Consider the following 17,621-nt stretch of genomic DNA (forward strand, 5'->3'; position numbering starts at 1 on the left):
GCTATATTTGAAATATTATAAAACTTGCTATATTAAAATTTGGTTGTTAAACTTTTTTATTAAATATGATGAGGCTTATTTTCAGGAAGGGCATCCGGTAAAAACTGCCAAATCAAGCTGCAGACAATGATTTGCTGCGGTGACCCTGAACTCATGGGAAAAGCTGCCAACGATCTGAAAGGCTTATTTTAATCACTCAGCATCCTCTTTAACCAAGAAGCGTTTTCCTCTGCAAAATACACTTATTAAAAGCAATAAATAATACTTGAAATTAAATTTGAGTAAGAACTGAGCTTCATTCTGCTCGGTCATTAAGCACAAAGGCAACATCCAGTCGCACACTTGGAAAATGTAAATACGTTTTTATTGTTGAACTAAGAAGCATTTCCATGTTGAGCTAGCTACAACAGGAAAAGCCTAAAAGTTAACCCGGTTTCACTCAGCATCCAACTCTTCATATAAATCAACAGAACATAAAATCATCGCTCACGTATAGATGCTCTGATTTCCACACATCAAACCAGTCAGGCAGAGCTATGTATTTAACAGTGCATGTAAATGTAATTTGATAAGAGAACATTAAAATGTGTCTGCATGGCTGAAGAGAAAGCAGGCTGATATTACAATATTGTCAACATGAGGTGAGCTTTGGATTAGTAAGACACTTCTAAACCAAAGTGTGAACCAAGTGGGCCAGAACGGAACTTTACCACCTTGGTTCTCATCCGCTTTGTTTTCCACTGCCCTCAGCCTGCTGTGGAGACAGGAGCTACATTTCAGCACATTTAAACACATCCTGGTTTTCCCCCTATTCCAGTTAATGCCAATGAAAATGCCTATCAAGCTTCTCCTCTCAGCCTGGGAGCAAATGCATTTCCCAGTTGTTCCTTTAACCCTTCTGTCTGACAACAGAATGATACATGTCCATTTAATATTCACATAAATATTGTTATAAGAGAACAGAGAAAATCTAGAGAGGGGTTATAACATTGCAGTTTAGCGTAAATGTCTTTAACTTAAATTCTGCACTTTCTCTGAACTTATTGATTGAAACCCTTTTGTAACAACATTAAATTACATAAAAATCTTTTTACATAAATTCCCTCAATACTGTTTCGAATGTTTAATTTAGTCAGCATTCCCTTGAACTGACGCCACTTTAAGCACAAATTGTTGACTTTTTATATAAACCCTTTGCATCAAATGCAGTTCCAGCGGTCGACATCTGACACACTGAGTTGTGTCAAAGTAATTCCAGTTTTTTCTTTATCTTTTAAAATACAGGCTAAAATTGTCACTTGACCCTGAAACAATAATAGACTTAGTGGACATTTTGCAATAAATTACTGAGATGATTCCTGTCTCATATATATTGGTAACGTCCAACCACGTTTCATTTGCAGCATCGCAAGTGCAAGTTACTATTGCAGCTCAACACACACCTTCACCCAGAAGAGAGGGTTTATGATTCTAACATTTGATAAAATAAAAACCTGCACATACACAACTCTCTGTGGCAGCTGTTTCAACACTGCTGACTTAGAAGAACTAAAAAATATCCCACTTGCAGGACTCTACCAGGTCTTTCGCTCCAAGTCAGAAAATGGCCAGTTGCAATGCCACTGGCATCTGGTTCCTAGGTGTCTGATCACTGTGTGCAAGTGGGTTCATGTTGGTGTTGAAGCATATTGCTGGAGTAGTTGGGAGTTGCAGGTGGTACACACGGTCTCTGGCAGAATGGAGGAAGGTAACGGCAGCTCGTTGGATACACAGCTCTCGCAGAAAACCCCGCCACAGTTCTTACACTGTTTCTAGAGAAAGAAAATCAATAAACAAGACCACTTCTATCATTTATTGTGGTCTCCAGATTTAGCCACTGATTCAAATGTAATATTCAACATTTGGCCAGCAGATGTCACCACCCCCATTTGTGTCAAAAGCTATAAAAAGATGACCCAAAATAGGAACTGTATGTTGATTGAATGTTTCAAACATCTTTCTTTGATGCATCACTACAGTTACATTCTTAGTTTATTAGACGTGTCCAACACCTGTTCCAAAGAGGTTGATGTGCACACAGTGTTATTCCTATACATGCATCCTTCAAATGAGCCTACTGTACTTCACATACTGAATGACAGCTTTAATAGATGCTTCTTATATAAGTAATGGGAGGCAAAATGTACTGCTTTAAAAGGTAATTGGACAAAATTTGGATTCACCATCTTGTTACTTTCATTCAATACTAATGCATCAGGAAAATGACAGGCAATTCAACATTAATCGGAACTATTGCCTTGATTTAATTGACTCGGGCTGTGTGGAAGCCTCATATTAGGAATAGATTTACATTTTTTTGCAGGGGAGAGACTTGTTTTTGATTTGTTGTTTTTCCCCCCAACTGCTCACATTAAAAGCGAATTAGGAAGTTGGAATACTAGTAAATGACAAGTCCATTAGCAGGATCAATTAATTGGTTGACAGAAATAAAATAAAAGAACAGCTTTGAGTTCTCTTGAACAAATGTGAATCTGTCCTTTCAAAGTCAACAAATCTCTTTCAACTGACCAAAAATTACAACGTGTTTGTTTCTTTACACCTCAAATACATCTTGATAGTGTAAAATTAGTGTCACCTTCCAAACAGGACCTGACTGTGTGAGCTACACTAATCTAACTGAAAACCGATGGTAATGCAGCACTGTTTTCACATTATGAAAATTATTACATTTCTATTTAATGTTTTTGATAAATTAGATTCAACATTTTAAAATAATATTTGGTTTGAACACAATCTTCTCCTCTAAAATTATTAAAATATTTGTTTGTGCGTTTGACATATAACCTCGGTAAAATGCTTTTAGGTACTACGAACCTTTTAAATAAAATGCATATAAAATACAAATCCCTCTCAAATTAGATTCATTAATTTCTCTTAACAAGGAAGAAAGGCTGCAAATCCACATCTGTGCATTTCATCCGGGTCTCCCGATGCTTTCATAAGAGTCAACGAGACAACTAAATTGGGGTCCTCATACCTTTGTCTTAAGGAGGGAGTCGTCCTGTTCACACATTGCACAGAGTGACGGCTGACTAATCTCCACAAATGACTCGTCCTGCTGGAAATAAAAAAAATCCAACAATAATGTTTGAAGCTTTCCCTTTATTAAATGTCGCCATGTTAAACCTTTGTTAGTCCTTTTTTGTAGACTGGACTTTTTTTTTTTTTTTTTTTTTTTTTTTAAGTTGCCGTGAATTCTGTTTTATAGTTTGACCAAGTTTCATCTGTCGTATGTTAAGGTAAACATTGTATTTGTGCCTTACAGAGCTTACCTGTTCATCTTCATGGTGTGACAAAGATCTTAAACAGGGACAACAAAAGGAGGTAAATTATTAAAACGTTAAAAAAAAGCCATTATATTTATACTTTTAAAACTGTAGACTTTAACTAAAAAAACTTACAAGCTGGAGCTCAGACTGGTTTTGTCCTCCTGTCCGCTGTGCATCTGGTTAATCTCCCTCTTGACTGAAGGGGATTCTGGGATATGCTGTTGCAAAATTACACATACTGTTGAAGGGCAAAGCAGGTGACTCTACGTTGATTTTTAACCTTCTTTATTCTTTCTTTATGCATCAAGGTGAACACAGACTCACTTTTGGAATGTTCTCTGGGGGTCTTCTCACTTTTTGCGGAGTACTAGATTGTCTGAGATGATGCTCGCTCCTTCGCTCTCGTTCTTTTCTTAGCTCATGTTCCAGTTGAGACCTAAAGCAACAGCAAATTGTGAAGCAAAAAAAAAATAAAATACACTTCACTTGAACTGTTGAGCAACTGAAATCCTGTATAACAAGAACACATCAAACCATTGGTCTCTACAGGTTTAGTAAAAGAAGAGAGGATGCAACATGGTAGTAAACATGTTCCGTCCCAACTTTTTTTAGAGTTGTTTCTGGCATCAAATTAAAATTCATTTGTCAAGAAACAATCACATTTCTTTTAAGTACTACACTATATTTACAATGAAAAATAAAGAGCAGGAAAAAGACATCAGAGGACGCCGATTTTAAAGTTGCTTCTTCTGCTTCTAGTTTGGGTAGTAGATCTAATTAAATGCCATTAAACCTTCTGTTGACGTCCCTATATTAAAATATCTCTCTACTTCTAGCTGAAAAACGCCTCCAGATGACATCATGTGGAGGAATCTTCAGTTCAGATAAAGAAGTTGGTTATCATTGTCAACCTGCTTTTCCAGAGCTCCTCCAGATGACATCATCTGAACTACTAATGATGGAAAACTCTGGGTGATGTCATCTGGAGGAGATTTGTTTGATATAGAGGAAGTCAGAGGGAAATTTTAAAGCATGAATACACATTTACCTCCTAAAATTAAGCCCTGGAAACATGGTTGATATTGGTGAAGTGGCCCTTTCAGACTTGTTAGCAGGATCAGTTCATTTGTGGACAGTAATAAAATATTTATATTAATAGCTTAGCTTTCCATCTTCATTCCCTCAGACTTTACCTGTGTCTTCTCAGCTGCTCCACCTCAACCTGCAGGCTCTCGATTTTGTCACCAAACTCCTGTTTGAAGAGCCGGTTGGCCTCCAAAGCCAGATCCCTATCTCTCCCGGCCCGTTTGCATCTGGTTTTGGGGTATGAACGGGTTAACCAAAATTTATGGTAAAATGAGAGGTGGAACGAAAACAAACATGGCTGGAAAGAAATGCCAACTAAACCCTAATTGAAAATTAAAAAAAAAAATGAGGAAAATATAAAGTGTCCAAAGAGTGAAAGGCATCAAGGACAACAGGGAAACCTTAGTGAAAGAAGATGAAGCAGGCTGATTTTGTTTATTGTTTTATTAGCCTAATGATTACTACAGTTTACATCAATGGTATGTTCACATACTTTTCAAAATTAATAAATTAATTTTGCCCTTTTCTTCGCACTTTCTCTTGCTCCAGTCCTGGTCAAAATAACAAACTGCTCAAATAACGGTCCCTAAACATCAGCTCACTCTGTTTCATTCTGCCAGTCTCTGATGGTTGAAGATGTTTAAGCAAAGTCCTTTTGGAATGACATTACAGCAAGTCCACCAGCTCCCCAGATGTGTTTGTTGGCACATAAAATCACAGTGGACTTTCAGACCTTCTACTCATCATGCGTTTGCCCCCCCCCCCCAAAAAAATAAAACAAATAAAAGCATAAACCTGATGTGTCAGGAGAACACAAGGACTGAATGCTTGTAAAAGGATCGACTCATCCATCCATTCATTCATTTTTCACAGGGGGGTTGGAGCTTATCCAGCCGTCATTAAGCAAGAGGCGGGCTTCACATTGGACAGGTCTCCAGTCTGTCTCAGGACCAACACATTCAAACTCACAGTCACACCTAGGGGCAATTTAAATTCACCAATTAACCTGACATGCATGTCTTTGGACTGTGGGAGGAAAATGAGAGTAGCCGGAGAAAGCCCACACAAGCACGGGGACAACTGCAAACTCCACACAGCCAGCAGGTGGATTTGAACCGGGGACCTTCTAGTGAGGCAGCAGCACTAACCACTCCACCCCCGCGCTGCCAGGATGGATTCAGTCCACACTATTCAAAGCTGACAGCCACAGCAGGAGGTTGTGGGAAGATTTTTTTTTTATTATTATTTTAAACAACAAGGGAGCATCGTACAGAAAAAAGATAAGATCCTAGTTTTGGTTATTTCTATATTTCGGCAGAGTTGTATATTTGTCTTCAGATTTATGAAAGCACAGGGCTACTGCTGCAGCTGGAGCAGCTTCCCTGCTGCTGAATTCAGGTTTTTGGCCTGCTTCACCAAGTGTTTATCACTAAGTTATGAAAAGAAAAGATAAAGAAATGATGGGAAAAAAATAATAATAATGAAAGTGAAGGAGAAGAACGACACACAGGACAGTAAACAAAACCATTATAAATCCGTCTACTGTAATGATTGGGAACACACATTTTGGTTGTGGTAAACTGTCCTCACCTGGTCTCCAGCTGTTTTATAGTCGCTGTCATCTGGTTTATTTTTTCCTCCAGGCGAGTGATGACTTCACTCTTCTGTTTGGAACTGGCATCTGCGCTCTGCAGAACATGAGCCATGTGAGTCAACTAGTGTTTCATCCACCAAAAAAAAACTCTGTACACTAGATTCTGATGCTTCTGTTTAATTTTAGTGATGTGTCAATGTCACTGTTTTTCATTCATTTTGTTCAGACTTTACCGACAGTAATTGAGACAGTGAAAACCACATCCTCAGGTAATAGCTTCTTTATTTCCATCATTTGCCACTAGATCACCAGAGTTATCACTTAGTTCTTTCAGAGTAGTGAAATCCTTAATGACATTTACTGGTCAACCTGCCCTGCTGCAGTGCAGTCTCAAATGCAAAATACAACAGCGTGTCTCTTCATAGGTCAAAATATTTTTTGAAACTGCTGCTTCAAATGATCTGAGTAGCTGTAATTCCCGCAAAGAGGTCGTGCACATGCAGTGGAGTCTTGCATATTTCACACCCTTCTACAAAGTATTGGGGATTCAGAGCATTTGAGGCAAACAAACAAGCTGATTCAGGTCTGTCCACGTTATGTACGTTACTGGTGAGTGGTCGAGGTTTTAGTCTCAGCATGGAGATTATTAATAATTTGGTGGATTTTTAAAAAATGGACAAAGTTCTACTTAAGGTCACAAAAATGCTGCCTCACCTGTGACTTGTGGCTAAGCTGTTGGTTGATGGCACGAAGGTCTTCCAGCTGCTGTCTGATCTCCACCAGAGCGTCCTGTTTCTCACAGATGTCTTTCTCCAGCATCTTCATGGACAGCTCCATCTCCTGCTTCATTCCGATCTGCACCTCCAGCTCCCGCTCTACATCCTGCACAGCAATCAGGTCAGCTTTAATTTCACAATCAGATTTCAAGGCATTTCGTAAACTTGGCAGACATTGCCCCGAATATATTCTGAGGCAACAAATTACATAAATCCATGTCTTTTTAGACCTCTGACAATAAGATTTTTCCAAAAGCATCTATAACTTTCCTTACAGTTCGTTGACAATCTGAAGATCTTAATAGACTTAAGTCTGCAGCCATTATGAAGAGGCTGAAACTCACCAGTCGAAGCAGAGTTTCCTCTTTGAGCTGCTTGCGTGTCTCTCCCAAGGCTTGTCCGTCTGATGCAGAGTCGCTTTTCAATGCCTGATGGAATCAGCAACATATATAATATGACAAAAAGTACAACTTTTTTTCTTAACAGAGGAACTTTAGCCTTTAACTCGAAGCTCAGAGCTCTGATGATGTACAACATGAGGAAAGTATTTGCAGTATTTGCTTTGAGGATGCTGATGGAGAAGAACAGAGAGGGTCAGAGGGAGTTGCACTGTGTCTTCGTAGATTTAGAGAAAGCGTATGACAGGTGTACGAGGACGTCTGGAGTGGCAGAGAAGTTTGTGAGAGTGAGAGGGACCGGAGTGGAGCGGTGAGGTTACAGGGAGCAGAGGTCAAGTAGGTGCAGGACTTTAACCCTTTGACCTGCATTGTAACTGCACGGTCGACCTCTTTTGCCGCCATATTTCTGTAGTAAAAACTCCAGTCAAACATGTCTTTGGCTGTTCATTCTCATTTACCTCATTGAGTGCTGTATGCAACGCCAATTATATCCACTGTGTGGCGCTGGTGTACAAAAATATTATTGTCTGAAAGCTGTTGAAAAATCTAGAAGTACTTTAGAGTTTATAGAGGACATTTGTTCACCTTCCTGGACTCCAGGTGATATGAGCTCTCCTCCTTTACTCTCTCCACATCCTCTTGTAGTGTGATGATCCTGTTGTTTGCCACAGCAAGCTGTGGAGAAACACCAGCATAACACATCTGTAAACACCTGCAGCTGCGCAGAGAAACGTACATGTTTAGAGGAAATAAATACTGAGAGGTTTGGCTCACTTCTTCTGTTAGCTTCGTGTTGGACTTTTCCAGAGCATCCACCTTGGCCTGGAGATTATTTACCGATGCACTATGAAAAAAAGGAAACATGAGTCACTGGGTTCAATGAGCTGCTGAACACGGTGAAGAGAGTGAGTACAGACGATCACTCTAACAAACCTTAAATGTCTGTTCAGCTCCTCGACATAATTCTTCTGGTCGAGAATCGCTGTGATCTGACCGTCACTGAACACATAAATCAAGCAGACAGAAGAAAATACACCATATCATTCAGAAGAATGTGGCCACCTTAGGTATAACGAATACATAATAGTTTCAACAGTAAATCTCTACACATGGCTGAAGCTAGTAATACAGATTGTTGTTATTAGCATCTAACTAAGCCAAGTTGCACTTTCTTAAGTCCTAAAGCCCCAACAAGATAGATTGATGTTGGCAAACATTTGTCTCTCAGCCCAGACTGTTGAGTTAAATATGACAGCTGTTGGTAGTTTCTGAGATTAGAAACAGACTCAGATGAAAAAAATCCCTTTGGTTCAAAAAAGAGGAAGCGGCAACTCACCCTTCTGCACTCTTACTACTGTGACCACCATCTTTGAGGTACATTGAAAAATCAATCACCCCCACCTAAAGAAGCAATGTGAAAAACAGGAAATGAATGATTACAGAAAACACACCTCAGATCTGATTTTGAAAAACGTTGCTTGACCATTCTTTCCGAAGTAGGAGGGATGGGCAGGGTGTTGTGATGCATTTCAACTCAAACGGGGTTTGTTTAGATTGAAAAGACACTGCATTAACAACTATGGAAGAGGTTTTACTGCACTGCATCTGCAATAATAGTCATTAGGAAGATGATGAGGAACTGGCAACCCACCAGCCCTCCCAGTCATTCTGGCCTCATTCCCAATTAGACAACTAACAGAGCACGGAGCAAAGATTCTTTTGGTGTAGGGCTTGAATTGAAATGTTATTGAATTTTAAAGTAGATACAGATGTTCTAATAGCAAAGACGTCGAATATCTTTGCCTCTAGGTGTTGAGACAGCAAACACTGTAAATGTAATGCTCATACAAATTCCCTCTATTAGATTAGTTTAATGTCACCCCCCCCCGAACTAAACCCCCCCATGCACGTTCCAGTTTTGCGGACATGTTTATGTGCAGAGTTTCATTCGTGAACTTATTCTCACTTGAGACAAAAAAACGAAAACCACAACATAGTGGTAGATTTCTTTTGTCTTTTACTTTCTGCACCTACTTCAAAAATGAGGAAACAACCTGTGCTACTGCAGCTGCAAATGATGAAGTGAAAGCAGAATAACCTGCGAGTCCAAGTCCTCTCCTTTCATACAGAGATTGGCATCAATGACGTTTAGCCCAACGAGCAGCCCGGCAATCACAGCTCCCTCCTCCTCCATCATTAAAGCATTCGGCTCGTAGAACTCACTACCAAGAGGAGTTGGAAATACAGTTACTGACCGTCTCTGTTCGTAGTTATAAATCTTGTGCTCAAATAGTCTTGAAGAGAAAGGAAATGAATGCAGTATGTTGCCAAATGTTGTAATGTTGTTTGGACCTTAACACACCTGAGCAGGTCCTTTCTGTTGATGATAGTCTTCATGTAGTCAGAGAGTTTCTTCTGCATCAAGGCCAGCCGCAACCAGGCCCGCCCTCGTCCTAGGGGAGTTCTAAGAGACAGGGAAGTTAGATACACATAAATACACCTGAAAGCTAACGACTAAAACCCCCAAACTTAAAGGAAAAGCAGGCACATCATCCCTTAAACAGGTTTAATTCTGCCTCTTCGAGAAAGCGGAGTGACAGACGTACTTGAGTCCAGGCAGATCTTTCACGCTGGCAGTTATCTCTCCAGCCTCAGGCGTCAGCTTCTCAACCAGTTCCAGCGCCCCCCAGAATGACTTGTTCTGACCCAGGAAGGTCTTCTTAGCTGTTGGTTTAGACAAAGTATTTGTTGAAACATTGTATTTGGAGAAAACGTAGGTCGGAGAATCCCCACATTAGACCTAACGAGCAACGGACACTAACCAGGACGTATCCAGCTGTACAGAAAAAAGAAAACAGTACACTTACTAGCGCATTTGTAGTTTTAATCCTTTATGAGTCTATTAGGTTGTTTCTAATATGATATATAATGTTGTAATGGGGTAATAATGCTTTGTCAAACTACCAAAATTGAGGATTTTATATTTTTCCCGGTGACTGAAATGGTCAACAGTGTTCTTAGAAAATGTTTATGTAAGGATGAAGTTCGCTACACATACTTTTCAACCCATGTTTCAGACAGTGCTCCATCACAACAAAGAACTGCTGGAGAGGTGCGTAGTCTGAGTCAAGTGTGCGTCCAAGGTTGAGAGCAGACTCGATGAGGCCCTTGATGCTCAGTTTGGCCATGTTCATCAAGTTAAGCCTTTCGATCGCAATGGGATCTTTAGGATCTAAAAAGAGAAAAAACAAATACAAAGGTCTAAAAGCAAGAATGACTCAAAAGCGGAACTTCTCAAATGCTGTTGGGTTGGTTCTGTATTTTCGTCATCGCGACATTATCCACCGTTTCCAGGAAGTACAGATAATAAAGTTTTATATAAAAATACAAAATAACGTTTTTTAGCCAGATGGGAAAAAAAGAAGTGTTCTGACTTAATATAAAATGTTTATTCTGTCATCATAAAACCTAAAACTGACTTTGAGTCCTAACAACAAACACCTTTATCCATTTTTACCATAAAACGAGGGATCAATTTAAGAAAGAAAATTGTTCAACTAGGAGTTTTTACAAAACTAATAAAGTTACCACTCTCTTCCCTCCTTGCACGATAACACTGTCCACGTGAGCCGAACAGCGCCGCGCATGAGAATCTGCAATACGACGCATGTCACCATACAGTAAGCGTTGCATTGCAAATTATTTTGTGTCCAATTTTAGGAAAGCTGTCATAGTATCAGGAACACGGCATCATGTGCATTAAACTTGAGCAAAAGAGGTTTGCTGTTTATGCAACCAGAGCAGCAGCATCAGTGTATTTCTGTAGTCATCGGGTGTTTGAACACAGCACAGAACAACTTTCTGATTTTAAATCGATTGTAAATCGTTTTTTAGAAATGTATCAAGTTTTATTGAGTGTGTTATTTTTTTTAACACTCCTAGTGCCTAACCCAGTCACTATGTAAGCTGATATTGGTTCTAGACCAGATTTTTCTTTTTTTAACAATGCAAATAACTTGGTAAATTTGAATATATTTGATCTGTTGTTTGCATTTACAAAGCCTCTGGTACATAGATTGTGTGTTCACTTCATTAACACACTTTACTACATTTATTTAGTCCAAAACAACTTAACACACAGATGAACGCAAACAAAATTTCTGTATTTAACATAAGTCAATGCCAGATACCATAAAAAGGATCTTTCCATCTTCACTCAGCTTCAAAAATTCCTCAAAAAAAAAAAAAAGAAACCGAAAGAAGCAACGTGCAAAAATGCTGTGGGTTGAACAGGTTATTTGAGTCCACAGAGCCTTAAAGTTTCACAGGTTAACTGTACTAAATGAACCAATAAGAAATATTGCAACAAATATATCTATCTATCATAAATTTGATATATCTATATATCAAATATATATCAGAAATAGGTGAATAACTCAACATTCAGTGTTCCTGATAGTTTGACTGGTCAGACACTTTTTGTCCTGCAAATAAATAATAACACGAATGTTTCCTTAACTTTCTGCTGGGAGGATTCCTCAGTCAACCAGGTTATATTTATCCTAATGAACCACTGAGATTCACTGACTGACAGTTATTGGTGAAGTCATTATGGCAGATCATTAACCTTCTGCAGGGGCTGAATTTGCCAACTGGCGGAGGAAAAGTCTGAAGTGAACCCCCGAACCTGCAAGCTCTCTACTGTGAAAAAGCTGTGGTGAAAGAAGGGGGAAAGCCTTGTTGTGCAACAGATATTGTGTCTCCATCAAATTCAAAAACACAGAAACAAAGGGCAAACTCCAGAATGTGTTTAAAGCAAGATGATCCCACTGCCTTATTTAAATATTTGTATTCATGCACACTGTCTTGTTTACTATAGCTAAAGCTGACGTATTTATATGTTAGATTTGATAGGATTTTGGGAATAGACACCAAATATTATCTATTAAGTAAACACCGTCCAACTGATTTGCTATGATTGCATTCTCATGCCAAAAACAAGCTGCACTTCCTGGTTGTTCTGGGCCCAGCCCCGGCCTTATTTACACGCAGAGTCATCCCACTGTGTAAATCTCAGCAACAGTAAACAGCTCTTCCCTGAAATCCCTCATGACATAACTCAAGCTGGACGCATCACCACAGATCACCTGGCGAAACGTGTAATGCCTGTGGACCTTGTGTGACACCACGCCCTAACAGAGATCACACAAACCACCTCAGACACTGAGCTTATCTGGCACATTACCTTCATGAGCTGGCTCTGGGTCTGGGGTGAGGGAGATGTCGTTGAGCTCGCGGAGGCACAGCCACTCGCCATCGACAGACACGCGAAAGTTGCACAAATAAATGGTCTCCCGGGCGGCCTGGGTGATTTTGTCTGTGGTGGGAGTCGGGGTTTCGCTCTGAGGCGTCAGATCAGACATGATGACTCAGCTGATGCAGGGCAAAACCAAACACCACAGAGCGAAAAAGGCGTAGTAAGCCTGAAAAGGCCTCAGAAAAAGAAAAAAGAAACAAAACAAAACAAAAAAAACCCCAACAGGTCAGAGAGAAGAGGGAGTTAGGGAGGATGAGAAGAGCATGAAAACAAGGGAGAGAAACGGCCAAGATGGAGAAGGCCCACAGCAGCTTTCAGCAAGTGGTGAGACAGGGTGCTGCTTTCCCTCCTCTCTATGCCTGCATCCTCCTCTCCTCCTTGTTACAACTGAGTCAATACGGCTGCTTCTTTGAGAAAGGCGGGTCTGCCTTCTCCTCCTCCACCTCCTCTTCAACCTCCTGTTATCCCTTTTGTGCAGACTGGCTATTTAAAATGCAAAAGAGCACCGTGCTGGAAGTCACAGCCCTCCTCTGGTCAGCTTTGCACCGGTTCGCTCTGATTGGACTGCCTGTGCACCGCAGTGAATACACTGGGTGGGTGTTGACCAAGATGGCTGACAGTAGTGCTGGGTACAGCAACACACTGTCACGTGGGCAGATGGTGCATGCGTAAAAAAAAAAAAAGAAGAAGGGGGGAGGATGGAGGGTCCCCTGAGCACCCAGGCAACCCTAATTATGCAGCTGAGAGCTCATCAGTCTCTCAAACCTCAACAGTGTCCCTTGACCTGAAACAGAGACCTGGGACTTGACAGTGCAATGATTGAGCGGCTGCAGCAGCAAAGCAACACATTCCCAGTCCTGGATGTCAATGGCAATAGAAATATTAAGTGATTCCCTTCTTACAAATTCAGAAAAAGGAGAAAAACACTTGCATCCTGGTATAGTTTCTGAGGCCTAGTGCATGTTGAACACATTTAAAGCCACACTTGATACTGACAAGAAGATTACAGTGAGAGTCATCCAAAGCCAGAATACACACATGACAGAAAACAACCTGCTTACGATACACTGATTATTGTGGACAAAATAACCAAGGCAACAGATCATTGCCAGCTAATTTCATTTTGGCACAACAGCAGCGTTATTTGACAGGACTAAGTAGCTATCCCAGCCGAGCCGGCTAAAGAAACTGGCAAAGCTTCAGGACTACATTGCATCCAGCCCCGTGCTAAAGACGCTCTGTGGTACTGAACGTAGTGTCACCTCCTCCCTGTTTTATTTTATTATTATTATTCCTCTTCTTCTATTCTTTCCTTACATAGGATCAGCCAGGCTAACGTTAGCTGACTGAAACATAGAACTGAGCCTATTTATGACGTAATTGTGTCAATATTACATAGTGCTGACATGATGGGCAAAAATGAACATATGATAACAAAAACATTACAAGTGTTTTGAATAATTTCTCCAATATTGTGCTATACAAATGTATTTACTGAGATTTATTATCCACTCAATTAATTAAATTATATTTTTTAATCCAATTCCCAAAATCTGTAAAAAAAAAAAAAAAAAAAAAAAAAACATGTGCACAGTAGAATTTCACTTTATCCAAAAAGGTTCATTAACAGTCTTCAATATTAACAAGCCAGCACCAGCAAATGTTAAGTATTTTTATGATTAATGGAAAGAGTAAAAGACAAATTCCAAAACTAAGTCGTACAGAATCAAAAAAACTGTTATATTTGGCAAAATAGCTAAGATCAGCCTTAGTTTGGCCTTAATATCCAATGATAGAGTTATTTTGAAATGACAAAGAGAGTGAAACAAAAAATTGTTTTTTTTATTATCAGAGGTAATAAAATGGCTCCTGTTGTGATTTCAGAATAAGGGGATGCAAAGTTTGGCACCCAACTGGAATCAGTGTCATAAATTAATACCACGGACAGTTTTTTAATACTTTTTTAACACTAACAGAGGCAGCTCGCACCTTTTAATGGGATTTTCGTAGCTTGTCCCTCCACCCAGGATATTAAGGATCCACCAATAAAACAGAGCAAAACTCTCACATTAGAGAAGCTGCCTGTTTTTTTTGGGGGGGGGGGGGTTTGCCAGTGGTTTACTTTATCAGCTGTTGGTGAATCAACTTGATAAATTATTATTTTCTGCAGCGATCTTCCCGGTACTGACCTACTTACACGCCACTGCGCGCGAGTACTGTGCTCCGCTCCCCCCCCGCCCGGTCACAACATATGACAATAGCGCATTCATATTTCCAGATGCAATAACTCAGTCATAGCAGGACATGATTGGTTAGTTACGGTCACAGAAAATAAGAAAGCTGCACACAAACCGCTTTGACCTGAACAACAGCAAACAGCAGCGTAACAACTCCACCGGGGGAAACGGGACGAACCACACGTCTTGTTGACATCAACCATGTTTCACAGCAGCAACGTTATTTACCTGAAACTATGTTCATTTAGCTTTTTACAACGATAGATTTGAGCATCTATAACGTTCTTAACGTTGGCTAAATTACGGACGGTTTTCAAAAACGCCAAAAAGTAGGCAGATGTTTATTTATGGGCTGTCAAAGTTCACCGACCGTAAGTTAGCTAACACCCCCGCGACGACAAGCTAGCAGCGCCGAGGGAAGGCGCAGCTGCTTTCCGTACGAAGTGTAAAATCGTGAGGGAGGATGAGTTGGACTTTTCGGCACTCACTTCTCCGTTTGGACTCGATCCTTTCAATCCTGAAGTCATACTGCCGAAGTGGAGTGGCTGACACCGAGCCAATCTTCCCAAACCTCAAGTTGGAGTTTAAAGCCTCCTTGAAGTAAATCACCGAGGTCGGAGACAGAGTCCCATCCGGACTGTCAGCGTGTCCGTTTTCATCCGAGGAATTCGGGACCCCAGCACTTTCTGAAGCCTCCGAAGAGGAGTGCAGAGGTAGATCTCCCAGCGGCGCCTCCCGCTCCGCCATCCTCCCTCCGGACAAATTCACTTCATTGACCAGAGGGCGGGCTGGCAGTCAGCGGCTGGCTAACGTCAGCTAGCCGGCTGCAGTTAGCTCCTGTCCCGCGGCAACACCACCGGAATGCCCGTTGGACTCCTCCAAAATCTGCCCAGTAATCACTGCGCCTTTCGCCCTGTCCTCCACGGTCTCCTCCCGACCCGGAAACAGCTCGGCGCTAGCATGTTGGTTAAATCCGAGGCTAAATTCGCGAGAGTTTGTGCGCTGTCAGCGATCCAGCGACCCGTTCACATGACCAGAGAGGGTTCCTGCTACTGGAGATGAGTCACTAGTAGCAGATCCACAGGACAGAGGCCCGTGGCCCGATTTCTCCCATGATCCTTTGCGACATACGGCAAACGCTCCGGTGCGTCTCCAGTTTCTGGGGCTTCTGCGCCGTGTAAAGTACAAAGAGCGCGGCCTGCTGGACACAAACAAGTCCAACGTACAGACAACAGCGATCTATGGTACTACGGTGTTACACATTATTATTATTATTATTATTATTATTATTATTATTATTATTATTATTATTTACCACATCACAACCGGGACACAAACACCACATATATGGCGTCATTTTGTGTCTCCCTCTCTTTTTTTCAGTCCTTTTTTAGGTCCATTTATTAAATGTTTCATATTGCTTAAATAATGCTGAATATGAGACCTATTCATACATGTGTATTTGTACCAAATTATGACCCTATAGGAAGATTTTATTCATTATAATTATATAATAGACATAAAATATACTTATTTTCGAAGCCTCTTGTGTCTTCATTTGTAAAGTATTTTCATTAAATAAAGCAATATACAGTATAACTTAATGCAAAATTTAAATACATTTTTAGTGCAAGTAATTAAACATTAACCATATTGTAGTATTAGAGCTTAATTGTTTTCCACAAGGTTAATACTCGAGCAATTCTTCCTCCTCTGGTATTTTTCAGATGAAGAGAGAACTCTTCCACTTGTAAACCATCAGACATACACAACACTGGGAGATGCAAGACTAATATAGACTTGAACGGCAGAGGCTTGGGAATATGATATGTGTCTTTATTAGTTTGGATTCAGATTTGTTTCAAGTGCGCAGAGAGTAACTTATTTTAGTTTTGATAAGACATTGAAAGTTTTAATCTTGATACATTCAGGGTAATGGTGCTGTGTAGACCAGCACCCCACTGTTAAGAAAAACATAAATGACATTATCCACAGTGCCATCAAGCCACAGTACGAAATGCAGTCTGCATTAAACAGTAGTTTTAAAGCATCACCGTAAAGGTACATATTTTCTTGAGGGCACACCTCAAGGTCAATGCGAGGACCTCTCCGTTACAGATTAACTGTCACGTGAAAATTAGACAAACACTGACTCAGTTAGTCGCTCGGCAGATCGTGAGGAATTCCATCAGCTTTTGCAAGTGCGTCAGCCAAAGGTCGTCTTTTAATGACACACATTTTTAGGAGAAACGTCAACACAAGCAGTTCAATCTGTAAATGCTAGATTCACAGTATGACTTTGTGGTGCAACGTGCAAAGACCGACTGCACACGAGCTTAAATACATCATCACATATTGGGCAAATGGGGATTGGTAGGAAAATTGTCAGTCGAGCAACAATGAGCAGTTGCCGTTAATCACTTTTTATTTACTTTTTATTAGTTTCAAGAATAAATGTCATTAAACAGCTGTTGTCTTTGGAGCTTGATATTCTGAAAAAAAAGTACAGGATTTGTTTTGGGCACTAAAAGTAAAACGAAGCAGTGTTCAGAAAGGAGGTTGTAAAGTAATCATCATTTGTATGTATTTATTAATTTCACGCAGTTCAGTAAAAAGCCCCCAATCAACCAATTTTCCGTGACCTCCAACCCGGAGAAATCCACGCAAGCACAGGGAGAACATGCAAACTCCACACGGAAAGGGTGCGGCCGTCCAGGGATACGAACCGGAGACCTTCTAGCTGTGAGGGAGCAGAGCTTGTCCCAAAATGTCCTCACAGTACTTAAGTATCGGACTTAAAGATTATCTCTCGGCAAAGCACATCAGTCCAAGTTGGGCCCAGTGAGACTCAGAAAAGGTTTTTCCGTTTACTCTAACAGATTTG

At 40.5% G+C, this 17,621-nt stretch overlaps 1 protein-coding gene across 6 annotated transcripts; it reads right to left on the reverse strand.

Moving 5' to 3' along the window:
• Window positions 1-347: 347 nt before the first annotated feature.
• Window positions 348-15,876, reverse strand: rufy3 (RUN and FYVE domain containing 3). Of its 6 annotated transcripts, none has more exons than XM_067522574.1 (18): window positions 15,226-15,876; window positions 10,242-10,415; window positions 9,790-9,907; window positions 9,546-9,647; window positions 9,282-9,405; window positions 8,520-8,584; window positions 8,117-8,182; window positions 7,958-8,027; window positions 7,769-7,858; window positions 7,130-7,213; window positions 6,724-6,891; window positions 6,006-6,103; window positions 4,523-4,642; window positions 3,654-3,765; window positions 3,462-3,547; window positions 3,333-3,360; window positions 3,038-3,115; window positions 348-1,811 (listed from the first exon to the last, which is right to left on the reverse strand). In XM_067522574.1, exons 1-18 carry the CDS (start codon window positions 15,482-15,484, stop codon window positions 1,668-1,670), a joined length of 1,986 nt encoding a protein of 661 aa, XP_067378675.1. In that variant the 5' UTR covers window positions 15,485-15,876; the 3' UTR covers window positions 348-1,667. The 6 variants fall into 6 exon arrangements, 5 of the variants coding, with proteins under 5 accessions (XP_067378675.1, XP_067378674.1, XP_067378676.1 ...); XM_067522573.1 differs by having other exon boundaries at window positions 3,038-3,118; window positions 15,226-15,872; XM_067522575.1 differs by lacking the exon at window positions 15,226-15,876 and adding an exon at window positions 12,429-13,086 and having other exon boundaries at window positions 3,038-3,118.
• Between the last annotated feature and the right edge of the window lie 1,745 nt (window positions 15,877-17,621).

The sequence above is a fragment of the Channa argus genome, chromosome 11 (genome assembly GCF_033026475.1).
Source record: "Channa argus isolate prfri chromosome 11, Channa argus male v1.0, whole genome shotgun sequence".
Lineage (NCBI taxonomy): Eukaryota > Metazoa > Chordata > Actinopteri > Anabantiformes > Channidae > Channa > Channa argus.